Source organism: Mandrillus leucophaeus, unplaced genomic scaffold (genome assembly GCF_000951045.1).
Source record: "Mandrillus leucophaeus isolate KB7577 unplaced genomic scaffold, Mleu.le_1.0 Scaffold497, whole genome shotgun sequence".
In the NCBI taxonomy this organism is placed as follows: domain Eukaryota; kingdom Metazoa; phylum Chordata; class Mammalia; order Primates; family Cercopithecidae; genus Mandrillus; species Mandrillus leucophaeus.
The window spans coordinates 121,401-145,241 of NW_012105331.1; the positions used below are offsets into that span (position 1 = coordinate 121,401).

Consider the following 23,841-nt stretch of genomic DNA (forward strand, 5'->3'; position numbering starts at 1 on the left):
TTTTGTCCTAAGTTGGTTCTCCTGTCCAGTCCGCCACCACTGGACTCTCTCCTCTGTACGAAGCCTCCAGTAAAGCTCCGTGTCACATTTGCTGGCCCTGGATTTCTTCTTTAGTTTCTTGAATCTGTTGCCATCCCTACTGAGGTTGATCAGGGCTTGGCACAACAATATTTTGCCCTAATTATATGTAAAAAGGCCATTAGGATCAGGGCCTGAGGATGGATCGTCCTCATCAGTGAAGCAAATGCTTGTGCTTCCTGTCAGTTGTCCTCTGAGGTGTCGTAAGTTGCCTGCTTACTTGTCTTATTCTGGATTGTGCTGGATTTCAATATATCTTGGAAAAGAAAACTTCCTTTATTCCATTCAAGTCAACCGTGGTTTTTAGACCCAATTACCAGAACCATGTATGCTTGGAACCCAGATCTGGTCTTGCCACATGGAGTAACATGCTCAGGTTTCTCCTCTTTGAAAGCATAGAACTCCAAAACATGCTGCAAAACAGATGGCCACATAAGGCCATAAAGGAGAAAAGACACAGGAGCAGCCCTGGTGTTCGAAGCCAGGAAGTTCTCTGGGCACACAAGCCCTCAAAGAGAGCCAGAGCGCACCCCTCTTACCTGCCAGGAGCACATCGTTGGACACATCTCCTTTGTCACCCTTTTCTCCCTTCTGCCCTGGTGGGCCCTCATTTCCCTGCAGGCCCAGTTCACCATGGTCTCCCTTTTCTCCCCTTTCCCCTGGATTTCCTGCAGCTCCAGGTATCCCTGACCAAAAAAGCAAATGACATGTTAGCCTATGGTGCAAAAAGTTCTGGCATACCACTTTATATTATTGTACTTTGTGCTTTCCAGGGAAGCAGTTTTATACACCAAACACACAGCTTTTCATAACTGTTTTAGAGCAGTAGTGTGACCATACGTTCATTAAAGAACAGCATTTCCAGGTGGCTTTGCTGGATTATTTATTTATTTATTTTTTGAGACGGAGTCTGGCTCTGTCACCCAGGCTGGTGTGCAATAGCACGATCTCGGCTCAATGCAACCTCTGCCTCCTGGGTTCAAGCAATTCTCCTGCCTCAGCCTTCCAAGTAGCTGGGATTACGGGCGTGAGCCACCACACCCATCTGATTTTTGTATTTTAAATAGAGACAGGGTTTCGCCATGCTGACCAGACTGGTCTTGAACTGACCTCAGGTGATCCGCCTGCCTCGGCCTCCCAAAGTGCTGGGATTACAGGTATAAGCCACTACTCCTGGACTGCTGGATTATTTTTAGAGAAATTTGGCTGAGCCAACAGGTTGGAGAGAGGAGTGAACCACAAGAGGGGGCAATGACAGCAACAGTGGAAAGAAGGTAAGGAAGGCCTAATGAGAAGTCTGCAACCATGATGCTCAGAGGCGTGTGTCTGCTGCCATAATAGTGAGTGTTAAACACATTATTTAGTTTATTCCTAACAACATATTGGAGTGGTAGGCTTGGCAGTCATCCTTACTCTCATTTTATAGATGTTGAAACTAAGGCCTACAGTGGTTATAACAGATGCTGCCAAGTCAGAGCAGCAAAGCACCTCTGATTCCATCTCCAGTGCCCTTTTCTGTGACATTCCAATGCAAAATACTTTCAATCACAATAGCAAAACAGGTAAAGTTGCTTTAGGACAACCATTAATAGGGATGGTGAACAAAAGGTAGTGGGTGAAATTTCTGCCTCTGTTCACAGGGAGCTATGACTACCGGAATTGCTGTCCTCCCTACATTGCTAGAAACCAGTCAAGGTCTAAGTAACAGCTTGTGTCAGCCTTGAACCCTGAGCAGTGAAAGCACCCTTGGATTGTCCCAGTTCACTGCTGGGAGGTAGTTCCCAGTGGCACAGGGAGGAGGATCTCAAATAGCCTGTCAATCTCACTAAGTTGAGGGGCCAAAAACCAGAGTTTGGGGAGATGGAGATGGCTAGAATTTGCAAGATAGAAGAGCAGAAAGGAGACAGCTGTGTGAGAGAGCCCTGTGGATCTGCAGAGGGCTCTCTTGAACCTGTGACTGAGGGATGACTTCCACACATGAGGGAATTCCAGAGGGCTGGGAAAGGAACTCACACACTGTTCGCTATAAAATTCTCAGGGCTCACACAGCAAAAATTTCTCATTCCCACGGCCAACATGGAGAAATCTCATCAAATACTGAAATACTGGGTAGAGTCCTTGAAAAAGTCTAGTTTTAGTAGTGGGGCTAAATTAGCCCCAGGTTAAAGGCTGTGGTGGACCCCATCATTACAAAGTTTCAACACAAGTTTTTAAAGGATCAAACCTATCTGCCAGTGATTTAACTGCCTGACTCTGTGCCTGCTGAGAGTCCAAAATTTGAATCATTCAGTTCATTTAACTCAGCGTATTAGCAATTTAAGCAAGAAAAAGTATATGATCATCTCAAGGATATAGAAAAGGCATTTGATACAATTCAACACCCATTCTTGATTTGTCAACAAACTGGGAATAGAAGAGAACTTCCTCAGTCTGGAAAAGGGCATTTACAAAAAAACCTACAGCTAACATCATCCTTAATGGTGAAAGACTGAATGTTTTCTCCCTAATATCAGAAAGAAGGTGATGGTATCTAATCTCATCACTTTTATTTAACATCCTACTGGAGGTCCTAGCCAGTGCAATAATGCAAGGAAAGATAACTCAAAGGCGTACAGATTGAAAAGGATGAAGACTGTTTGCAGATGTCATGATTGTTTACATAGAAAATCTCAAGGAATCTATAAAAAGGCTACTAGAACTCTTGAGTATACAGTTATACAGGGTCCTTGAGAGGGGAAGTTATTATGTAATATTGTACTAAGTTATTGCCAGATATGGATCAATTACCATGATACCCTATCTCAGAGAATATGTGCTCATTTTAACAACCGCCCCTTGGAGATATTGCTTAACAGAGGTATTGCCCAAGTGGCAGAGATTTCAGTGATGGGGAAGTGAGCATCTCACAATACCCCACAGTTCATATCCAAATGCCGTTCATTGCCACCAGATTAATTATTCCCTAAAACAGCGGTTCCCAACCTTTTTGGCACCAGAGACTAGTTTCGTGGAAGACAATTTTTCCATAGACTGGGGTGTGGGGAGGGATAGTTTTGGGATGATTCAAATGTATTACGTTTATCGTGAATTTTATTTCTATTATTACATTGTAATATATGACAAAATAATTATACAACTCACTATAATGTAGAATTACTGGGAGCCCTGAGCTTGTTTTCATGCAACTAGACAGTCCCATCTGGGGGTGATGGGAGACAGTGACAGATCATCAGGCATTAGATTCTCAATGGGGTTTGTACTCCTATGAGAATCTAATGCTGCTGCTGATCTGAAGGGCGCTCAGGCGGTAATGTGAGCACTGGAGAGTGGCTGTAAATACAGGTGAAGCTTCGCTCAATCATCCGCCGCTCACCTCCTGCTATACGGCCCAGTTCCTAACAGGTTATGGACTGATATGGGTCCAGGGCTTGGGGACCCCTACCCTAAAAATAAACCTAGAGCTCTTAGCACCCTTCATTTACCCCAGAGCAGTAATAAATATTCAAAATGGTTTCTGCTCTTCCATATTCATGCTCATATTCCATATTCAGGGAAGTGTCCTCAGACTATTCTAAGGACGACAGCAGTGCATGACAAAGCCTCAAAGTGTTGATCACTGTTAGAAGAAAACTGTAGTGAACAAAAAAATTTGCTAGATTTCAACCAACCAATAAAAAAAAAAATCTTAGTGAAAACCATGAAATTCAGCTACAGCTGGGAGTCAGAAGTCCCAGGGTCCTCACCACTACCAGTGGTAAGCTTGGGCGGTGGCTGCCCGCCCAGTGGAGCTGGGGGAGCACAGTAGAAGAGGATGTGAAGAGGAGCAGGGGATCCCTCCATTGTCAGCGGTGGCTCTGCCATGGATTCAGTGATATAGGGGTCAAATCATGCCTCTTTGAGGGGTCATGGCTCGTAATACCTCCCTCACGATAGCACCAAAAACCTGTTGCACTGGCTCCTCCCAGCCCTCAGTCATCAGGACATCTGGGTGGAAAGTGGTTCACTCACTTGAGAAGAGCCCTTCTGCCAGGCCCTCTGTGTGAGAAGACATTCTTTTGTCAGTGTTTTAAATAGGCAATTTGGCACATCATCTGAAGGAGACAAAAGACAGGGCATTGCCATAGAGTCCAGCCCGCACAATGCACCAAGTGTAACTGACACCTTCGAAAGGTTTCACGTGACCCAGATTTAGCAGTGCTCAGGGAAATGGTATCTGCTGGTTACTGCAGGGATATCTTCTTCAGGCATTTATTCTAGTCACAAACAGCCTTCTGCATCATCAGCTTATTTCCCCTTCCTTTCTTTTCTTTCTTCCTCTTATGTCTTTTATTTTCTTTCTCGGAAAGGCCATATGTGAAATAGGGGGCAGCTGTTGTAATGCGCCCCCCACAGGGGCAGGTATTTAAAGCTATTCAAGGCCTTTGCTTGAGGCTGCATTTTGACTCTAGTTGGGAAATGCATGATCATTTTATAGCTTTCATTAAGAAAGGGTTGGGGGACATTTTGTCTGCATAGAGTCTGCCTTTGCCCTCTTGTCCACCATAGCTCTGACAAAGCATCCCCTCGTCTTTGTTGGTAAAATTGCCCTGGCTGTGCTTTCGCTGTGGTATGTCAGAAATTAAATACCACCTAATCACGATTCACCATCAGGAACCTGTGTGTGGCATTTTCTTCCCTGCCCTGTCCCAGGGAAGGTCAGGGATGCCAGCTGTGCAAAGTGACACTATGACACTATGTGATGTGGACCCCTGGCTGGCTTTGAGTCGGCACATTCTGCCAGAGAAGAAAGGCCAGACTCTGCCTGCCTAACTTGTGCGAGGAGTGGCTCTCTACTGTTTTTCTCTGGTGTCGCCCACTCAAAACAGTTTCATCAGCATTCGGGTTTGGAGTTGTGTGATATCTCGAGACTGAGGTCAGCTCTCATCTTCACAACATGGGGTGAGGGAGGATGTTTTATTTTCAGCAGTATCATCTGTTGCTAAGGCGGGGGAAAGGGGCGAGAGGGTGTCACACAAAACCCAGTCCTGAGACACGAATATGGAGGAGGGTTTCATTTCTGTTTTTATAAGAATTTGACTTTTAGAGAAGATACTGCAACATTAACTCTTAAGTGAGAAAATGAGAGGCAGCTGGAAAGAAAGAAACTGCTTTTGAGGCAATGGAACGTCAGACTTCATAGAAGATGCTGGTTGCACAATTGACAACATTTAGGTTTCTTTCAGTTCTGACCTTTTTCTTCAGATTTAGGTTGGTGTTTCCACATGAATACAGAACACTTCCACTTAGATTTCCTTTTGGTTTAAAATAAAGTTTCTCCTTCCCCACTTTTGAAAACAACAACAATAATAGCTAATCCCAGTATAGCACTTACCATGTGTCAAGCCCTCTTCTAAGCACTTTGTATATATTAACTCATTTAATCTTCCTAATAACACTATGAGGTTAATATTATTATTGTTTCCATTTTACAAATAAGGAAATTGTGGCACAAAGTGATAACTTGCCCAGGGGCATACCGCTCGTAAGCGGAAGAGCCGGGACACAAATCATCTGGCTCCAGCTCTGGCTCTGAGCTATTCCACCATCATTCTTAGCTTTTCTAAGGTCAGAACCTGAGAAGCTTTGATGTGTCAATCTCCTGGAAGCAACTGTTAGGCTACAGAGCTTAAACTCTGGCTTCATCAGGCTAGTCTTATGATGGCTCCTGGTTGCCTCCTGCGTATGTGGAGCTGAACCCCCCGACCTTACTTTGAAGGCCATTACCCTCTAGTCCTACCCCAATCTAGCCAGGGTCCCCACTTGTACCCAGGGGTGGCCTCATAACCTGTGAGCCTAGGCCTTTCTGTTCTCTCCCTGCGGTTAATGCTGCTGCAGTATCTTCTCTAAAAATCAAATTCTCATTAAAAAAAAAAAAAAAAAACCAGAAATGAAAGCCTTCCTTCTTATTTGGGACTGGGCCCCATTCCCCAGCCTTTCCCACCGCTCCTCTACTTATTTCCAAGGTGCTGATCCCTCTTCTCTCTCTCGTCCTTTATGCTTAGTTCTACGGCACAATCCATCCTCTACACAGGGTCCTATTTGCTCATCTTCTGCACAGGGGAGTTTGGCTTTTTCTTCTGGCAGTACTGCCTGCTGTGAAGTATAAAGCAGTCTTCCAACCGGAATTAGTAGTTACCGAGTACCTGCTGTTGCACGGTGTATCTTCTCTTTCAACTGGATTGTAAGCCCTTATATACAGACACGATGTTCTAGTCTTCTCATTCATGCATTCATTCATTCATTCATTCGTGCACTCATTCATTCATTCTTCATTCATCAATTATTTATTGGGTCTTAGCTGGGCCCTAGCTAAGAGATGCGATGAATAATAAAATCTATAAAACATAGTCCCTGCCTTCATTGACAAACACTATAATGGACTATTTAAAACCAGAAACCATATTAGAGTTGTCATAACCCAACCTCTTCTGGCTACAGATGAGGAGGTCAAGGCCTCATCTTGGAGTGACTTGCCCAGAGCCTCAGGGCCAGTAAGGGATAAAGGCAAGAGCTCCTAGAACTCCTTCCACTGTTCCCCTCTGCCTTGAAGGCAGGGAACAAGAGGGACAAAATCAACCGTCTCTGACTGGCAGGTTATACTCATTGAACTGTGTGTTCTCAACAGTGTCCTACAGGCCTCTCTGAAGGGCTGGAAGGCTCCCAGCCCTCCCAGGAAGACAGCCTTGAAGCTCAGGTTGGAGGGTGTCTGAAGCCCTATATTCTCAATCATTAACTGCACCAGCGTTCAGGGCCCTGGCTTCCTTCCTGTTTGCTCCTGCTCTTCGGCACCTCCTGTAACCCTGCTCTCACAACAGGGCCCAAGCCCCTTGAGCACGGAAGTTGAGTGTCACTGTGGTTAAGAGCAGGGGTCCAGAAGTCAGAGAAACCTGGATTCAAGTCCTGCCTCCTTCACTTTTTAGCTTTTGACATTACACAAGTTATATCCAATAATTCAACAGTGAATTTATTGAGCTCCTTGGCTGTGTGTTCCAGGCACTGAAGGTAGGAACTAAGCAAGACAGACATGGCCAAGCTCTGACAGGCCTCACATTCTGCTTGGGGAGTCAGCCCATCAGCACAACAGCAAATAATCCGCATGGGGTGATTTCAGGGAGGGATATTTCGATTGATTCCGACTGGGGAGTCAGACCATTAGCACAACAGCGAATAATCACCAGGGGATGATTTCAGGGAGGGATCAATATTTTAATTGATCCCACTTGGGAGGTCATACCATTAGCGCAAAAAGCAAATAATCACCACGGGTCGATTTCAGGGAAAGATCAATAATTTGATTGATTCCACTTGGGGAGTCAGACCCTCAGTGCAGCAACAAATAATCACCACGGGGTGATTTCAGGAAGAGGTCAATATTTCAAAAGAGCAGGGGATGTGACAGAGTAGGTGAGACAGGGGCTAGACACAGAGGCCAGGGATGATGATGTACACGAAGTGACATCTGAGCTAAGACCTGCACCATGGGAAGACAGGGGAAGTCAGGGAGAGGGCATTCTGGGCAGTGGGCACAGGCCACTATGCCCTAGTCCCACCCCAATCTACTCTGGGTCCCTAGCGGTACTCGTGCTAAGGTCCTAGGACAAGGGTGGGCTTGGCCTGTTTGAGAAAGACAAAAGTATCTCCATCTGGAAAAAATATGGCTAACGAAAGTATTCATGCCCTTGGTTGTTGTGAGGACTAGATGAGTTGAGTGTACGGAGACCTTAGTGGAGTGTCTGGCGGTAAATGCTGGCTGCATATTATGGTTCCAAAGGTTGTTGCTAGAAGGCACACCCCACCCTAACTGGGTCCCTAACTCTGTGGAACCCAGGCCTTTTTTCCTTTTCTTCGAAACAACACTTGTTCCCTCTTTGTGGAATGCACTCCCACACCTCTCCTACCCCACCCCTGCCTGGCAAACCACGAATGATCCTTTAACTCTCAGTTTAAATGACAGTCCTTCCTTCTCTACAGTCACAGCAATGGCCTGGCAGGTTGCATACCCACGTGAGGACCTGCAGGGCCATCCTGGGAGCTGACTGCTTATCCAAAGGTCTGGAAAGGCCTGGGGCCAGCCTCCAACCTCGCCTGACTGTGTGACCCCACCCTCTGTGTGCACCGGGCCCTCCCTTCATGTCTAGCCAAAGCTGTTACCTCCCTGCCCTCCCTCTCTATCACTGTACCTCGGAGCACCTCGTTCTTCCCTTCAAACACACGTCTCATGTTGAGATGGTAGGTGGATGTGACTGTCGACTATGGATATTGGCCTCTCCACCAAAGATGGAAAGTTCCAGAACAGTGTCTGTGGCTTTTGTGGTTCCCCAACAGCACTCGACGTCTGTTGAATAAGTATTTGTTGATGAATGTCCCCACCCTCTCCTGGTGCTCCTCTTGCTGCTCAGTCCCCTGCTCAGTCTCCTTTGCTGACTCGTCCCCTTCGCTGACTCGTCCCCTTCTACTTGGTCACTTGAGGTTGGAGCTTCTCAGGGATGAAACCCAGCCCCTCCTCTCCTGCCAGGCTCTCTCCCTAAGTGACCTCACCCCCTGCCCACACGCCCAGGTGCCTCGATGACTCTCTGATATATATCTCTCACCCCAGACCTCCTCCGACTACAGACCTGTTTTCCAAGGCCACCGTCCCACCTCCTCCTGGATACCTCAGGGCATCTGAAACTCAGCACATCCCATGCAGAGTCCATGATTGTCCCTTTAGATCTGAGTTGAGTGCGGGGCTGCCCGCCTCAGGCCCGAGCAGCTCATCCATCCATCCAGTCGAGCATGACAGCAACCTCAGAGTCAGTCTTGGTGCCTCCCTGACCTCCTAACTCCCTGTATCTACTGTCCACTGGGAACTGCTGGCTTCACCCCTAAATATCACTTACCCCTGTGGGTCTTTCCACCCCTGCCCACTGTCCGCCGCCTACGGAGGCCATCTCCCTGCCTCTACGCTGGCTCACTCGCCTGCCGGTTCCAGTGCGCTCTCCACGCAGCAGCCACAGTGGCATTTAGAGAGGCAGATCTGATCCCATCAGTCTCTCCCACCTGACAACCCTCTGGGGCTTCTCATGGCCCTCTGGAGGAACCCTGTTCCCCTCAGTGGCCCTGCTGCCTCTGGACCCTCCTCCCTATCCGTTTCCTGCAAATGCTGGGTAGGAAGGGAATCTGTCCCAGGGCTCAGGAGTGGATGAGGAGGGAAAGTGCAGCCTTGGGGCCTCAGCAGGGTTAACAGGACAGTGTGGCTCTTGCTCTGCAGCCTGAGCTGACCCATGAAGTGAGTGACCCCATCGAGCTGGGTTCTTCAGATAGCCTTTGGTGGCTAGTCTCCCACTTCCCCTGGCCTGGGACAATGGACTCCTTGTGGGGGCCTGGGGGACTCAACTTCCACTCTCAGTATGAGTGGAGGCTTCACGGTCTAACGCTGCTGACCCCCAGAAGCCTTACTCTCTGGGGTACTGCTGTAGAGAAGGGGGTCTTTGCTGTAGTTCCTATGAGATCTCCCAGAAACCAAGGATTGGGGTCACCCTCCAGTGACAAACAGGATCCAACACCTTCTGCCTTCTCTGCTGCTGTCCTCTGCTCCAGCCTCTTCCCTTCCCTCCTATAGCCTCTCAGCACAGCTGTCGGGCCAGCCTCTCATCCATATGTCAGGCATAGCACTGTTCCACTTCACATCCTCCCTGTTTTGCTCTGAGTACAAACCACAGTTCTTGAAATGCCCAGGGCTGACCTGATTTGGCCTGATTACCTCTCTGATCTCAACTAGACTAGGTTAGCCACTCATCCCTTCTGTCCAGCTGCCCTGGCCTCCTTGCTGATCCTCAAACTGTCCAGGTACCCTGGTGACTTATACGCTCTGCGCAGAGCCCTCTGCCCCAGAAACCCGAGACTCTCTTTTACCTCCTCCTGGTATTTGCTCAAAGGCTCCTTCTTAGGGGGTCTTACTGGCCTCCCAATCTAAATGTACCGCCTCTAACCCCACTTAAACTTCCCACCCCTTTCTATGATATTTTTTCTCCTTACCATTTATCACCATGGACCAGACTGTATATTTTGTTTATCTTATTTACTATCCATCTCTCCCAACTAGAATGTAAGCCTCATGAAGGTGGAGGAGGGGAGCTTATTTCTGAATCTCCAGCATCTAGAATGGTACCTGCCACACAAATATGTGCTCCATAAACGAATGCACTTTTTCTTTTCTGTACTCCCTGGGCTGCAGACTGCATGCAAAGCACATCCTCAAGGCCAGGGATCTGTCTCAAGCCTTTTTGAAAACCACCCCTTTCCTACGTGCCCCACACCCAGCTCTAGCAGGGTGCCCTCCTGCCCCTGAGCCTGCCCTCATCATGCCCCTTGCCGAGGCCTCAGGACTGAATCACATTTTTGGAGTCTTCCTGGGATAAGCTAATAGGCATCATTATTCTACAGCGATGCTCATGTATAATTATAATTATTATCCTATATGAACGATCTATTGCTGTTCGGTAATTCCAATGGTAATTGCTGGCCTTCTGAGAACTGAGCTGGCTTGGACGATGTGTGCCCATTTTCTCTGAAGCTGCCCTCTGGAACACAAGCAGGTAGGCACTGCCAAGTGGCAGAGGTGCTCGACAATTTTTCCCTCTCCACTGGCCCTTACTTCAATTGCTAATGGGAATAAGAGTGGAGGTGACCAAAGGAGTGATTGCTGTCTGGAAGAAGTTTCTACCATTTCTTCTAGTCCAGGGCAAGTCCAAGTGAGTTTGGGTGGCAGAGCCAAGAGGTTGAAAATGAGACGGTGCAGTGGAGTCTCTGGCCGAAAACAACCTCCCTCCCCTCTCAGCAGTGGCCTTGACGGGTGGCTGAGAGCCAGGCCTTCATAGGAGCCTCCTGAGTCGTTTTTTACCCTCTGTCTTTGAGCTCCCAACACACCATGTGCTAGCTTTCTTCAGGTGGATCTGCCCTGGGGATCCCAGGACTGGGGCTCAGAGCCCTTCAGAATCTTCCCCTCTGTGCCCCAGCCTCCTGCCAGGCCCTGCACCAGCCCCTGCTTCTTACTGCTCCCTGGGCACATCTGATGCCTTGGTGCTTCTGGGTCTTTGCTCCAGTGGTGGCACGGCCCTGCTCATAATAGGGCACAGGAAGCTCCTCCGAGATGCCAGCCATATCTTCGTAGTTATCCTGTAGCCCCTGAAGAGGAGACCCTTTGACCTGAGTGCCGGCCTCAGGGACGCCGGGATGCTGCCTTTCCACTCAAGCAGTTTGAGCTATTCCTCTAGCCAAGAAAAGCTTTACCAGGGGCCCACATCAGTTCATTGATTTTCAACCAAACACAGATTCGCTGGGCAGGCGGAGGCAATAGAGGGCAAGGCAGGAGCTGAGGCTCGAAAGAGCATGTGCCAGCACCAGCTGTCACACGGCCCACAGAGTGCCCCTCCCAGGGCTGTGGGCTCCTGCTCCTTCCACCTCCCGTCTGCAGAAGGGAGTCAGTTCCCAGGAGACGGCTTCTCCAGTTTGAAATAAACATCTGTCAAGGTGGGACCAAGAAGTATACCCTTGGTATCCCAGAACACAATGGCTTCTAGGTAAGAGTTAAACCGGTCTTACACTGTGCAGAGATGAAGCACCTTACCCCTGCTGCACACAGCTTTAGTCAACCCAAATGCAATCATGGAGATAAACAACAGGGAAATTAATTAGAAGAGTTGCCAAAAATACCCATTTTTCCTCTTTTTCCATTTGCTCCTTTTTCTCCTTTTGGGCCCTGAGGACCAGGCTGTCCGTCCGATCCATTGTGTCCTGGCAACCCGCCAGCTCCTGGAGGTCCTGCATCAAAACACAGAAACAGGGACATTAACAACAACAACAAAAAACATTCTTCACTGGAGTTACTGTAATTTCCTTTACCGATGAAACTGAGCAGGCATCAATACCTTTTCCACATCCTCTCCCACTTCTTCCCTTCCTTCTCTGGCAAAAGCAGTGCCAAGTAGGGGAATGGTGATGGAGGAGCCTCAGGTGAGGGGCACAAAGAAGGAGACACACAGCAGGACTGCCTCCAGGCTCTTGCCCTCCCCTCATCTGTCCCATCAGAGAGATCCTAGGGGTCTGGCCACCCACAGCCTCCCCTTAAACTAGAAAAGTCCAAGGGCTCTTACCTGGTGGTCCAGGAGGTCCTACAACAGAAAAAAATTTTAAATGAGAAACCATGGGTGGAAGAAAGAGAAACCAGCATCGAACCCAGAAAACAAAGATCACCCCCGACCTTCAAATCTCCTAATTATCTACTGACCCTAAGCAACGGATTCTACACCTTGTATTTAGAACTCATTATATTTGGCCAAAAGACCCTTCCTTTAAAGCAATTCAACAAAGACCCATTTGCCAATCAAACCACATTTACTTGTTTCAAGGAACCAAGATTAACTTCTGAGCTGTCCTCACTGTAGATTCCTAAATTAGTCATCTCTCAAGCAGTCAACCTAATAAACGGAGGGCCAGTAACAATACTGGTGGCCATGAATGCAGCCCTAGCACAGGGGGTTAGCAAATGATGGTGCTGTCATTGTGGGGCTGAGATTTGGCTGTCCCAGGAGGCCTCCAAGTGTTCTCATCTAGCTAGCTTGTCTCATCTGAGCCACTGGGGGGAGTCGGGAGTGAAAGCTGGCTGGCTAGATTTCTCTTTTGTTACATGAACTAGCCTGAGGAAAATTGAGAGCCCAGATCAGGTAACACATACCTTCCTTAGCGTGTAATTACCCAAGGATCTAAGGGGTTCAGATGAATCCAAATTGATTTTGCTCCCACAAATAGGGGTGTCTTATTGTCAACTATTCTATTTGAGTACTCAGACAAGCTAATGAGGTTGTAACATGAGCAGTTGAATTCCTTTTGTTTCTTTTTTTTTTTTTGGAGACGGAGTCTCACTCTGTCGCCCAGGCTGGAGTGCACTGGCGCCATCTCGGCTCACTGCAAGCTCCGCCTCCCGGGTTCTCACCATTCTTCTGCCTCAGCGTTCCAAGTAGCTGGGACTATAGGCACCCGCCACCACACCCGGCTAATTTTTTTTTTTTTTTGTATTTTTAGTAGAGACAGAGTTTCACTGTGTTAGCCAGGATGGTCTCGATCTCCTGACCTCGTGATCCGCCCACCTCTTTAGACCACATATAATGATTACCAATATTGGAATGGCGAGGTCTTTCTATAAATCTAAGCCTGTGACCATTCACAAAACAAGCATTAACTAAGCAGTTACTACGTGCATCAAACTCCACCAAGAAATCCTGGTCCCTGTATCTGTTGTGTTCACAGTCTATGTGGGGAAGATGGACTCTTTGAAATCGTAATGCAGTATGAGAGAGCTACAGTGAAGTGTTCACTCCCATACCCCTGACAAAGGGTACTGGGGAAGTGTGGGCATGCAGTGGTCTGAGAAGGCATCTCAAGATGATGATCCTGGAGCCATGACATTGAAGAAATGGGGCTTAAGATGGCAGCAGATGAGGTCTGACATTTCCATGAAGGGGCCACCAGGAGTACAGGTACAGAGGTGGGGACTCATAAGATTCAGGGTGGGAGGAAGTTAGAGGACTGGTCAAGTGTGTAGAGATGAGGCTGAAGAAGGACCTGTGTATGGTGGGTAGCAGAAGCACTTGAATGTCAAGCCAGGAGGTGTAGATGGTATCTGTGAGGCAGGAGGGAGCCATAGGAGGTTCTTAGGCAGGAGGATGATGCTGTGAAAGCAGTGTGGGTTTGATAGCCTCTTTGTAGCTGGAAGATGGATAGAACTAGGTGCAACAAGACGAGAGAGACAGTGACACAGACACAGGAAGAGAGACATGGAGGATGGGCATTGCAGAAAAAAAACCCTAGGGGATCTTTGCAGTTAAACTCGGTGACAAGGTTGTGTATAAATGAGCTGACTGTAGAATTGTAGAGAAAGCTAGACATTCAAGAGGTATTTCAGCAGAATGAGCAAGAATCCACATCTGATTGGGTAGGAGACAAAGGAGGAAGACTTTCAGATAACAGGGGGCCAGCAACACAGATAGAGGCTATTTTGACTGGCGTGGGGACTCTTGGGATAAATAGGTGTTTGAGGATATGCTTTCAATACATAACAGCCCTACTAAGACGGCACCACATCCTCTAGGGTCAGTACAGCCTGTGTCTCCATGACTTTACCACCAGATGGCGCACACGTACTGGGAAGGGGGTGATGTGGCCAGTTAACAGAGGTCAGAGGAAATCAATTAATCATCGTTCCTGATGACAGAGGGAGCCAAATTCGGATACAGAGATTGGTGGAAGGAATAATTTGACTGTAAAACACAAGACTTGCCTGTACACAGTAGGTTTCAAGAGTTCCCACGACAGTCTGATAACCATGCCCATGCATCAGTACTGTTGGTGAGAGCTCCCGGCTGAAGCTGTATATTCAGGACATATTAGCCGTGGCCAAGGCTGTAACTATGGTGATTAGATTAGGGTGTCCTGCAAGAGCTCCACTGACGCCCTGTGGATAGAGTTCCTCTCATATGAATCCACAGAATTGCCTGCAATGCCTATTAAAATGCAGATACCCAGGCCCCATCTGGGGTTCCTAATTCAGTTTAGATTTAGAGGCCCAAGAATCTGCATTTTTACCAAGCATCATAGGCGACTGGAATGCATCTGGACATGGGCCCTCTGATGTGGTGTGAAAATTTTCCGGGAAAAGAATCAGTCACCATCAGCAGATCCTTAGAGGGGTTCTTGACCCTAAAAAGGTTCAGAGCTACTAGTCCTAAGGCAAGAGTAAAAAGTCTGGGTTGAATTGGGGATGGAAGAGCGGGAGGGCCACACCCCACCTGGGGAGAGGTAAGTGAGAGAAGAGGCACCAGGAAAGAGAGAGCTGTCAGAAGACACGTGGAGGAGGAAATCCAGCAGGTCTAATGCCCCACAGCTAGAGGAGGAGAGAATTTCAGAAGAGAAAGGAAGACAGCCCCAGAGAGCTCAGCAGTCCAGGCAGACATAAAATGTGCTGAGGCATAGGGAGCTATGGTGATGGCAGGATGCCCCCCATCCTCTCAGAATACCAGCCCAGCTCTCCAGGGGCCTGACATCTGGAAGAGCTCCTACATGTGTCAAATAATGTCAAATGTCATGATGTTTGCCAACCGAGTGTTTAAAAAACTGTTTCTCAGCTCCTGACCCTTCTCCCTTTCTTGAATAGCACATCCTCGAGCAATGTGTGCAGACATCCATGTTCATGCTAACAGTGCATGCAAGGCTGGTGTCCGGGGCCTGCCACCCACGCAGGTGCATAGGGTTTCACCTCACAAGGGGGCTTCAGGTGTGGGCTTAATGCTCTGCGGTCGCCATCTAGAAATTCCCAGTGATCTTGTTTTTGAATTTGTGTTTTGTAAGTGAAGTCCAACGGGTCAATAAAGTATGCACAGAGGGCTTGGTGGGGTCTCACCTCCCACCACCTTCCCAGGACATGCCACCTGCTCCCTTGCCCCATGATGTACTCTTTGTACTCTCTGTACTCCTTGCCCCATCAGTAACTTCTGCCACCTTCCACCCTGGTAGGGGCTGGGGCACAAGTGCAGGAAAGGTGGGGCTGAGTGGTGCCCTGCATGCCTGAGTCACAAGGCAAGACCCCTGGGTCTGTACTTGCCCTATAAGTATTCCATGCTTCGCGGAGTATGACATTAGGTAGCAGATTAAAAACTCACACCAAAACAGGTCAAGACTGTGGAAGAAAGAAGAAATCCTTTTTCCTGCTTCTTTTGGAGAAGAAACCCTGCATTTTCATTTTGTACTGGGCCCTGCAGATTATGTAGCTCATGCTAACTGTACCCATCCCACACTCCTAACCAGAATCGATTAAAATTGGGTGGATGCTTGATAAGAGCTGAGCCACTTAGATATTTTTTTTTCCCTTGAAATCTAAAATTGGCCCACAATGCCCCTAGTTATGTAAACTTGAGGCCTGTGATGGCCATGAACACCAAAAACAAATCAGTCTGCAGAGAGAAGTGCCAGTTCCAGTCAATTAGCGTTGGCTTTCTGGAACAGCAGAAAAGAATGCTGTGAGGCTGTGCTCAGCAGCATTGATCCATGATTGATATTTGCCTAGGTACAGAATGAGAGAGTAGTGACATGTATCATGACTGGGTTAGGGTCACTTGGCTACAAGGAGAATGTGTAGTGCTTCTGCCCCAATATGCAGTTCAGTAACGTGATGATTTAGATGTTTTCCAACAGATACACATGAAGAGGATGCAGTGAGTGAAGAATAACCCGATAACACGGCTTCTTCAAGACACCTGCTCTCCCAGAAGATATGCTTCTGGGTTCCCAAGGAAATCTGGGCTCCAGAGTAAGATGCATTCAGAAAAGCATGTGTTGTTTGACAAACTCTGTACTAGCAAAAATAACTAATTTCTCTAGCTAGGGGATTACCCTCACAATCCACCTGAGATGTTAAAGGTTGCACAAAATCACATAGCATCTGTCCTGACTGCCATAGCAGCATAGCAGCAACAGCTGGGCAAGGAAGAGGGACGGGAGCCGGGTTACCTGGTCACAGCTGGACTAGCCTCAAGTTATGAGTACCTGCTTTTTCAAAGATGAATCCAGTGGAACGATAAATCTTGTTCCCAGTCCCCAAGCCCAGGTTCTGCTCTGGCACATCTTCCTGCCAGGCATCCTCTTAGGGCTCAAGACCAACGCTCTCTGTCCACCCTCTGAAGCTACCCAGTTCATTCCTGGGTCCTGTCACTCACCCTCCTGCCCACTACCCTGCCCCCAATCCGGACCTCATGGTCTATCCCAAAGCATCCTCTCACTTTGCAACTTGTACTTTTCACATCTAATTTTAATTGAAGAACTTTCTGTGTAAAAGGAGGCCCAATTTCAAGCTGGCATGAAAGGAGAAGGTGCTGTCTTTTGAAAAGCTTTTCAAAGTGCTAAAGAAAACCTACTCAACCCACTTCCAGCGCGGATGTCATCCCCTACTCCCTGCCAATCTCTCCTAAGTGGTCTCAATAGCTCCGTCCCGTGCATTCACTGTACAGCCTGGCTCTCAGGTCTATCACTATTAAAAAAATAAAAAAGGAAGAGGCTTTTCCTGTGCCTCTCAACAGGCTTTTGTGCCTGTAATTCCATCCATCCATTTCTCTAGCACTCATTACTGTCGCATGTAACTCTGAAAAGGGACTTCCAGAGATGGAAGAAAGATGCTTAAGCTACAAGAGTTTCAGAATAAAGGACCAAGCTGTTCTGAAGATCTTTAATTTTCAGTGAGGGCCGGAATATGACTTGAGCTATTCAATTAGCATTTCCCAAGAAGCCACAGGATTATAGTTTTTCTCTCTGAGGCCAAAATAAGTGAACGAGAGTCAGACTTGGATTTGGGGTTCCTGAGGGGAGTTTCTTTCTTACCATCTCACCTCCGTTCACACACTCATATACCCACAGGTTTATTCACTCAGCAAACTCACATTGCACTCCTAATACAAGGCAGGTAACGAGAGGGAGGTGGGGGAAGTACTGTGGAAAAAGGCTAGGCTTCCTACGACATGATGCAAACTGTGCAGGGTTTCTCAAACCTGAGAAGCTCTAGCCCGGCCTCCCCAGAGACTGGGACCATCAACTGAGAGATCCAGCAAAAGCTTCAGGTGGCTTCAGGTCTCATGGTCATGTTTTACAGTCAGAGGGGACTGCTGTAGCACTCCACGACATACAGTTTGGGCCACCACACCTGGCCAATCTGGCCAATAAGTACTTCTGATAAAAGAACTGTATCAATTAGCAAGGTCTTTTCCCTTCCTTTTTCCCCCCTTTTAAAAACTAATGGGAATAAGAAAAACATCTATGGCTCTGGTTCAAGGTACCACACGTTTCTAATTACCCAAGTCCTAGTTATTTTCCATGGCTATATTTCTATGGCAATACTGAAAAATATTATTTTTCATAATCATATTACAATGGGTTTTCAAGTCATTAAAAACATCTGGTAAAAGTAAACCAACATGTATTTTTATAACACGAAGTGTCCCTAGGTGTTTATTCTGCCACGGGCCTTCGGCGGCGCAAGTCCTTGTTGTGTGAGCGGCTCTGCTCAGCGGCCGGCCTACCTGTGAGGCAGATGCCCTTGGTGCTGTTGCACAGGTCCACCATCACTCGAATCTGCAGGGGAGAGAGGGTCATCAGAGCAGACAGTGGGCAGCAGGCCCTGGGCTCACCCTTTATTCAGACGAGCAGAAAGCAATCATAAAATGTCACCAAGTAACTTTAGGAGAACTCGTGGAACTTCAAGCAAAATGCAGTGATATCCCACCTAGTGATGTTGCAGTCAACAATGAATCGTATACAATGGTGATTTCGTAAGATTACAATGGAGCTGAAAACCTCATTTGTCTAGTCACGGGATAATGTCTTGGTGCAATGCGTGACTTCGTGTTTGTGGTGATGCTGGTATAAACAAAGCTACCACACTGCAGATTACAAAAAGCATAACACGTACAATTACGTATGGTACATAATACTTGATAATACATGACTATTACTGCTTTATGCATTTACTATGTTATACTTTTCAAAATCTTTTTAAAAAGTTTCCAGCTGACATCTTGACTCCACCATATTTTGTATTGTTATTTTAGAGTGTATTCCTTCCACTTAGAAGAAAAAAGTTAACTGTAAAACAACCTCAGGCAGGTCTTCAGGAGGTATTCCAGAAGGCACTGTTCTCACAGGAGATGACAGCCCCATGCATGTTATTGCCCCTGGAGACCCTCCAGTGGGACAAGATGTGGAGGTGGAACCCAGTGATATTGATGATCCTGACCCTGTGTAGGCCTCAGCTAACGTGTGAGTTTGTGTCTTCATTTTTAACAAAAAAGCTTAAAAAGTGAAAAAACAAAACAAACAAAAAAACACCAAATTTTAAAAATAGAAAATAGCTGACATAATAAGGATATAAAGTATTTTTGTAGATCTGTATAGTGTGTGTTTTAAGTGTTATTACGAGTCAAAAGGTAACAGAAATTAAAATTTTATAAAGTAAACATGTCACAGTAAGCTAAGGTTAATTTGTTAAAGAAAAATATTTTAAAATAAATTTGGTGTAGCCTAAGTGTACAGTGTTTATAGAATCTGCAGTGGTGCACAGCCATGTCCTAGGCCTCCACATTCCCCCACCACTCACTCACTGACTCACCCAGAGCAACCCCAGTCCTGTAGCTCCATTTATGGTAAGTGTCCTATACAGGTGAGCCATTTTAAATCTTTTTTTCTTTTCTTTTTTTTTTTTTGAGATGGAGTCTCGCTCTGTCGCCCAGGCTGGAGTGCAGAGGCACGATCTTGGCTCACTGCAAGCTCCGCCTCCCGGGTTTACGCCATTCTCCTGCCTCAGCCTCCCGAGTAGCTGGGACTACAGGCGCCTGCCACCTCGCCCGGCTAGTTTTTTGTATTTTTTTAGTAGAGACGGGGTTTCACCGTGTTAGCCAGGATGGTCTCGATCTCCTGACCTCGTGATCCGCCCGTCTCGGCCTCCCAAAGTGCTGGGATTACAGGCTTGAGCCACCGCGCCCAGCCTTTAAACATTTTATACTGTTGTTTTAGGGTACCTTTTCTATGTTTAGATACATAAATATTTACCATTGTGTCACAGTTGCCTACAGCATTCAGTATTGTGACATGTTGTATAGGTTTGTAGCCCAGGAGTAATAGGCTCTACCACATAGCTGAGGTGTGCTGTAGGCTATAGCATCTAGTTTCGTGCAAGTACACACCATGATGTTTACACAACGAAATTGCCTAATGACACATTTCTTAGAATGTATCCCTGTGATTACATGACATATGACTGTAGTTAACACTTGAAAGAAACTCTTCAAAGATCTAAGAATATTTGCTGTCAGCAGCTTATCTATCAACATCATCAACAGAATTTCCTTGAATTTCTATGGCATTCTGACAGGATGACGAGGGAATTGCCAAATTCAACTTTCACCACTGTCATGAGCCAGCCCCCACAGCATCTGGAGGGCTCAATTTGTGGGCCTGCATAAAAGGGGTGGTGAACCTAGTGGTTGGGAGGAAGCACCGACTAACTGGGTGAGCACAGATGAAGTACTTAACCTCTCGGAACTCTGATCTCCCCCTCTGAATAACATAAGCAGCTGGCCTTGAGGACTGACCTGCTCGGTACCCAGCACGTGGAAACTGCACCTGAGTGGCAGTGATTCTCATGCCATATGGACACTTCCCGCTGGATGACCACCTGTGGCAGGTGGTCACTGCAGCATGGCATTAGCCTGATGTTTTCAAAACCACTGGGAATAAGGAAAACATCTGTCTGCCTCACACCCACTGTATACCCCTTCCCATTCTCCACGCTGCTCCAGTGAGCTTCAGAAAAAACAAATCTGTGCTAAATTCACAGGCTGATACTGAAAGATCTCTAAGATAAATGAAAAAAATGCAAATATAGAGCAGCACATATAACATACTTTTGTTCATGTAAAACAGTGCTGCACACAGAAATGCTTCTATAAGCTTCTCTCTTGCTGCTTTTAAGATAATTTCTTGGTCTCTCTGGAATATTTCTGGAGATAGATCTAGAAAACCACAAGTGAGGGGAAAATGGAGGGCCAGGGTGGAAGGGAGCTGTACTAAACATGATATAGTCTTTGTCTTTTTCAACAATGTCACTGATTACTCTTTCCATTAAACTATTTTTCAAAATGCCATGTTTTGATGTGAGGGGAAAATGATTTTTGTCTTGTATCTAGATTTATTCTTTTTGTTAGGAGATCCAGAGGAAAACTCATATTGTATTTACTTTTTGTCGAGTATGTCAACAGCTATTTATTGCCTGTTTTAGAAACTTATTATGGAATATATCATACATATCACACATGAAGAAAATGTGAGCCTGATGTGGTGGATCATATCTGTAATCCCAGTGCTTTTTTTTTTTTTTTGAGATGGAGTCTCGCTCTGTCGCCCAGGCTGGAGTGCAGTGGCGCGATCTCGGTTCACTGCAAGCTCCACCTCCCAGGTTCACGCCATTCTCCTGCCTCAGCCTCCCGTGTAGCTGGGACTACAGGCACCTGCCACCGTGCCTGGCTAATTTTTTGTATTTTTTTAGTAGAGACGGGGTTTCACCGTGTTAGCCAGGATGGTTTCGAACTCCTGACCTCGTGATCTGCCCGTCTCGGCCTCCCAAAGTGCTGGGATTACAGGGGTGAGCCACCGCGTCCGGCCATCCCAGTGCTTTTTTAGGCCAAGGTGGGAAGATTGATTTGAGCCCAACCAGCCTGGGTAACATAGTAAGATCCTTTCTCTGTAAAAAAATGAGAAATTAGCTGGATGTAGTGGCATGCACCTATAATCCCAGTTACTTAGGAGGCTGAGGCTGCAGTAAGCAGTGATCCCACCACTGCACTCCTGCCTGGGTGACAGAGCAAGACCCTGTCTGAAAAAAAAAAAAAAAAAAGGAAAAGAAAGAAAAAAAAATGTGTACAGATATTTAATGATGAATAATATGACAAACACATATATATGAAATGGAAGTTTACCAATGCCTTGGAAGACTTCCGGATGTCCCCTTACCCCCAGTAGCTCTCTGAGTTGGAGTACACTTATCCGTTTTATTCAGATAAGAAAATAGAGGCTTAGAGAGATGCCATCATTTACTGAAAATCAACAGCTTGCTGGTAGAAGAATGGGACTCAGCTCCAGGTTTCCTAATTCCAGGTCCACTCCACTTGTCTATTATGGCTCTGGTGATTATCTTAACATCACCAGACAGAAAAAAAATGATTCACTGCCTTTAGTCATTTTCATAAACGAATGTAATCAGCTGCACTAGAACAAAATTTATTGTCTTAAAAAATGTGTAATTGCCCATTGAAAGGACCAGAAAAGACTTCACAATGGCTTCATTTGTTGCCTGGGGGATCACAGCAGAAGGGGTGGTCGGAAACAACAGAAGCATCAATAGGGAAAATTAGCCTTTCTCTTTGGTACTAATCACTGATCTGGGGCAGGTGCAGCTTTTGTAAAAACTATGAAGCAGTTTTCATTTCCTGACCTTTTGGTTTCATTTGTATGCTAAATGTCAATTTAGATATTTGCCAGTAAATTATGTTAATCTTTACTCAAGAATAGTCTTTTAACGAAATTGGGCTGTGTATATAAGATTGTATTGAGATGAAACATATGGTATATGAAAAGGTGTGGCCATAAAGTTAGAAACTTTTTTTTCTGGTCATAGGATTAAAAATTGGAATGAAAATAAGAAAACTCCGAATTGAAAGTCACAAAATCTAGATGGTTAAATTAAGGAATCATATTTGGCATAAAGAACCTCTTAAATCTTGAGGTAGGTCTTGAGAAGGTTGAAGCTGGAAGAGTCCTTAGAGGTCATTGTCCTGGGGTACTGGGCATGACACATCCATGTTGTGGCCCTGCGCCCCAACCTTGTAGAGCATCTCCCAGTGCTTTCCCCCTTCCTGCCCATCACTGTCACTCTGCTCCAGTCACACTGGCCTTGTCGCTGGTCTTGGCTGTGCCTAGTGTGCTGTGCAGCACATCTTTACCTGGTGAGCTTCACTGATGCCTCAAGTCAGGCTTTCCCTGGCTCTCAGCTGATGGGAGCCCAGGCAGCCACTCCTCATCACCTAATCTGGCCTTTTTGCGTTTGTAGCACTTATCATTATTCAGTACAGTTGACCTTGAATGATATAGGTTTGCACTGTATGGGTCCACTTGTACACAAGCTTTTGTCAGTAAATACAGTCAGTTCTCCATATGCACAGGTCCTGCACCTGCAACCAAACATGGATCGAAAATACAGTATTTGAGGGATGTTAAACTCTCAGAAATGGGTGGCTGAATTTTCATATACTTAAGTTCCACAGGGCCAGCATCAGGAATTTGAGCGTGTGCGGATTTTGGTATTCACAGGTGTCCTGGACCCAATCCCCCACAGATACTGAGGAATGACTGTATTCTCTTGTTCATATGTTTATTACCTACTCCTGCTCCCCAGAGAAAGGAAGCATTTTGAGAGCAGAAAAACTTCTTTGTTTTGTCTGCATCTACTGTACTATGTTTTGAATATGTCCTCCCAAATGCATGTGTTGCAAACATAATCCCCAACATAACAGTGTCGGGAGGTGGAGCCTAAAGGAAGAAGTTTAAGTCTGCAGAACCCACCCTCATGAATGAATTAATGCTGATTATAAGAGGGCTTGAGTTCACTCTCTTGCCCTTTTGCCTTCTGCTGTGGAATGATGCAGGAAGAAGGCTCTCACTAGATTCCGGTCCCTCAATCTTGGACTTCCCAGCCTCCAGAATTATGAGAAATAAATTTCTGTTCATTATAAATTACCCAATCTGTGTTTTTCCATTATAGTAGCACAGAAGAGACTAAGGTACCCTGTGTCTAGAATAGTGCCCGGTCCCAGGCCTGGAACTTCTCTGCTGAGGAGAAGGTTCAGGTGTGAAAACACATCAACAGTCTCCAAGGGAGAGTTTCCCTGAGAGAAGGTGACAGTAAATTGCTAATCAGTTCATAGTACGAGAATCTGGTGGTGCTGGGGAGAGGGTGGGTGAGGCACAGGAAAAAGTCCAATCCAGCCACGCTAGCATGGAGGACAGACTTGGTGGGAACAATGGGCTGTCAACCCAAGTGCAAGATAATAAACAGTAGCCCCGAGAGCTCAGGATGAACGCACTGTTGGCTGT

General features: G+C 46.5%; 1 protein-coding gene across 2 annotated transcripts in view; it reads right to left on the reverse strand.

Moving 5' to 3' along the window:
* GLDN (gliomedin) overlaps window positions 1-18,439 on the reverse strand; it is a 37,548-nt gene extending 19,109 nt beyond the window's left edge. Inside the window, exons 1-5 of one of the 2 annotated variants that reach the window (XM_011995747.1) lie at window positions 18,422-18,439; window positions 18,219-18,270; window positions 12,252-12,269; window positions 11,812-11,919; window positions 618-764 (exon numbers count right to left, since the gene is read on the reverse strand). In XM_011995747.1, coding sequence (XP_011851137.1) covers window positions 618-764; window positions 11,812-11,919; window positions 12,252-12,269; window positions 18,219-18,261 — 316 coding nt within the window. In that variant the 5' untranslated portion in view covers window positions 18,262-18,270; window positions 18,422-18,439. Of the gene's footprint in view, window positions 1-617; window positions 765-11,811; window positions 11,920-12,251; window positions 12,270-18,218; window positions 18,367-18,421 lie in introns of those variants that run through there. The other variant, XM_011995746.1, reaches the window with a different exon arrangement.
* Between the last annotated feature and the right edge of the window lie 5,402 nt (window positions 18,440-23,841).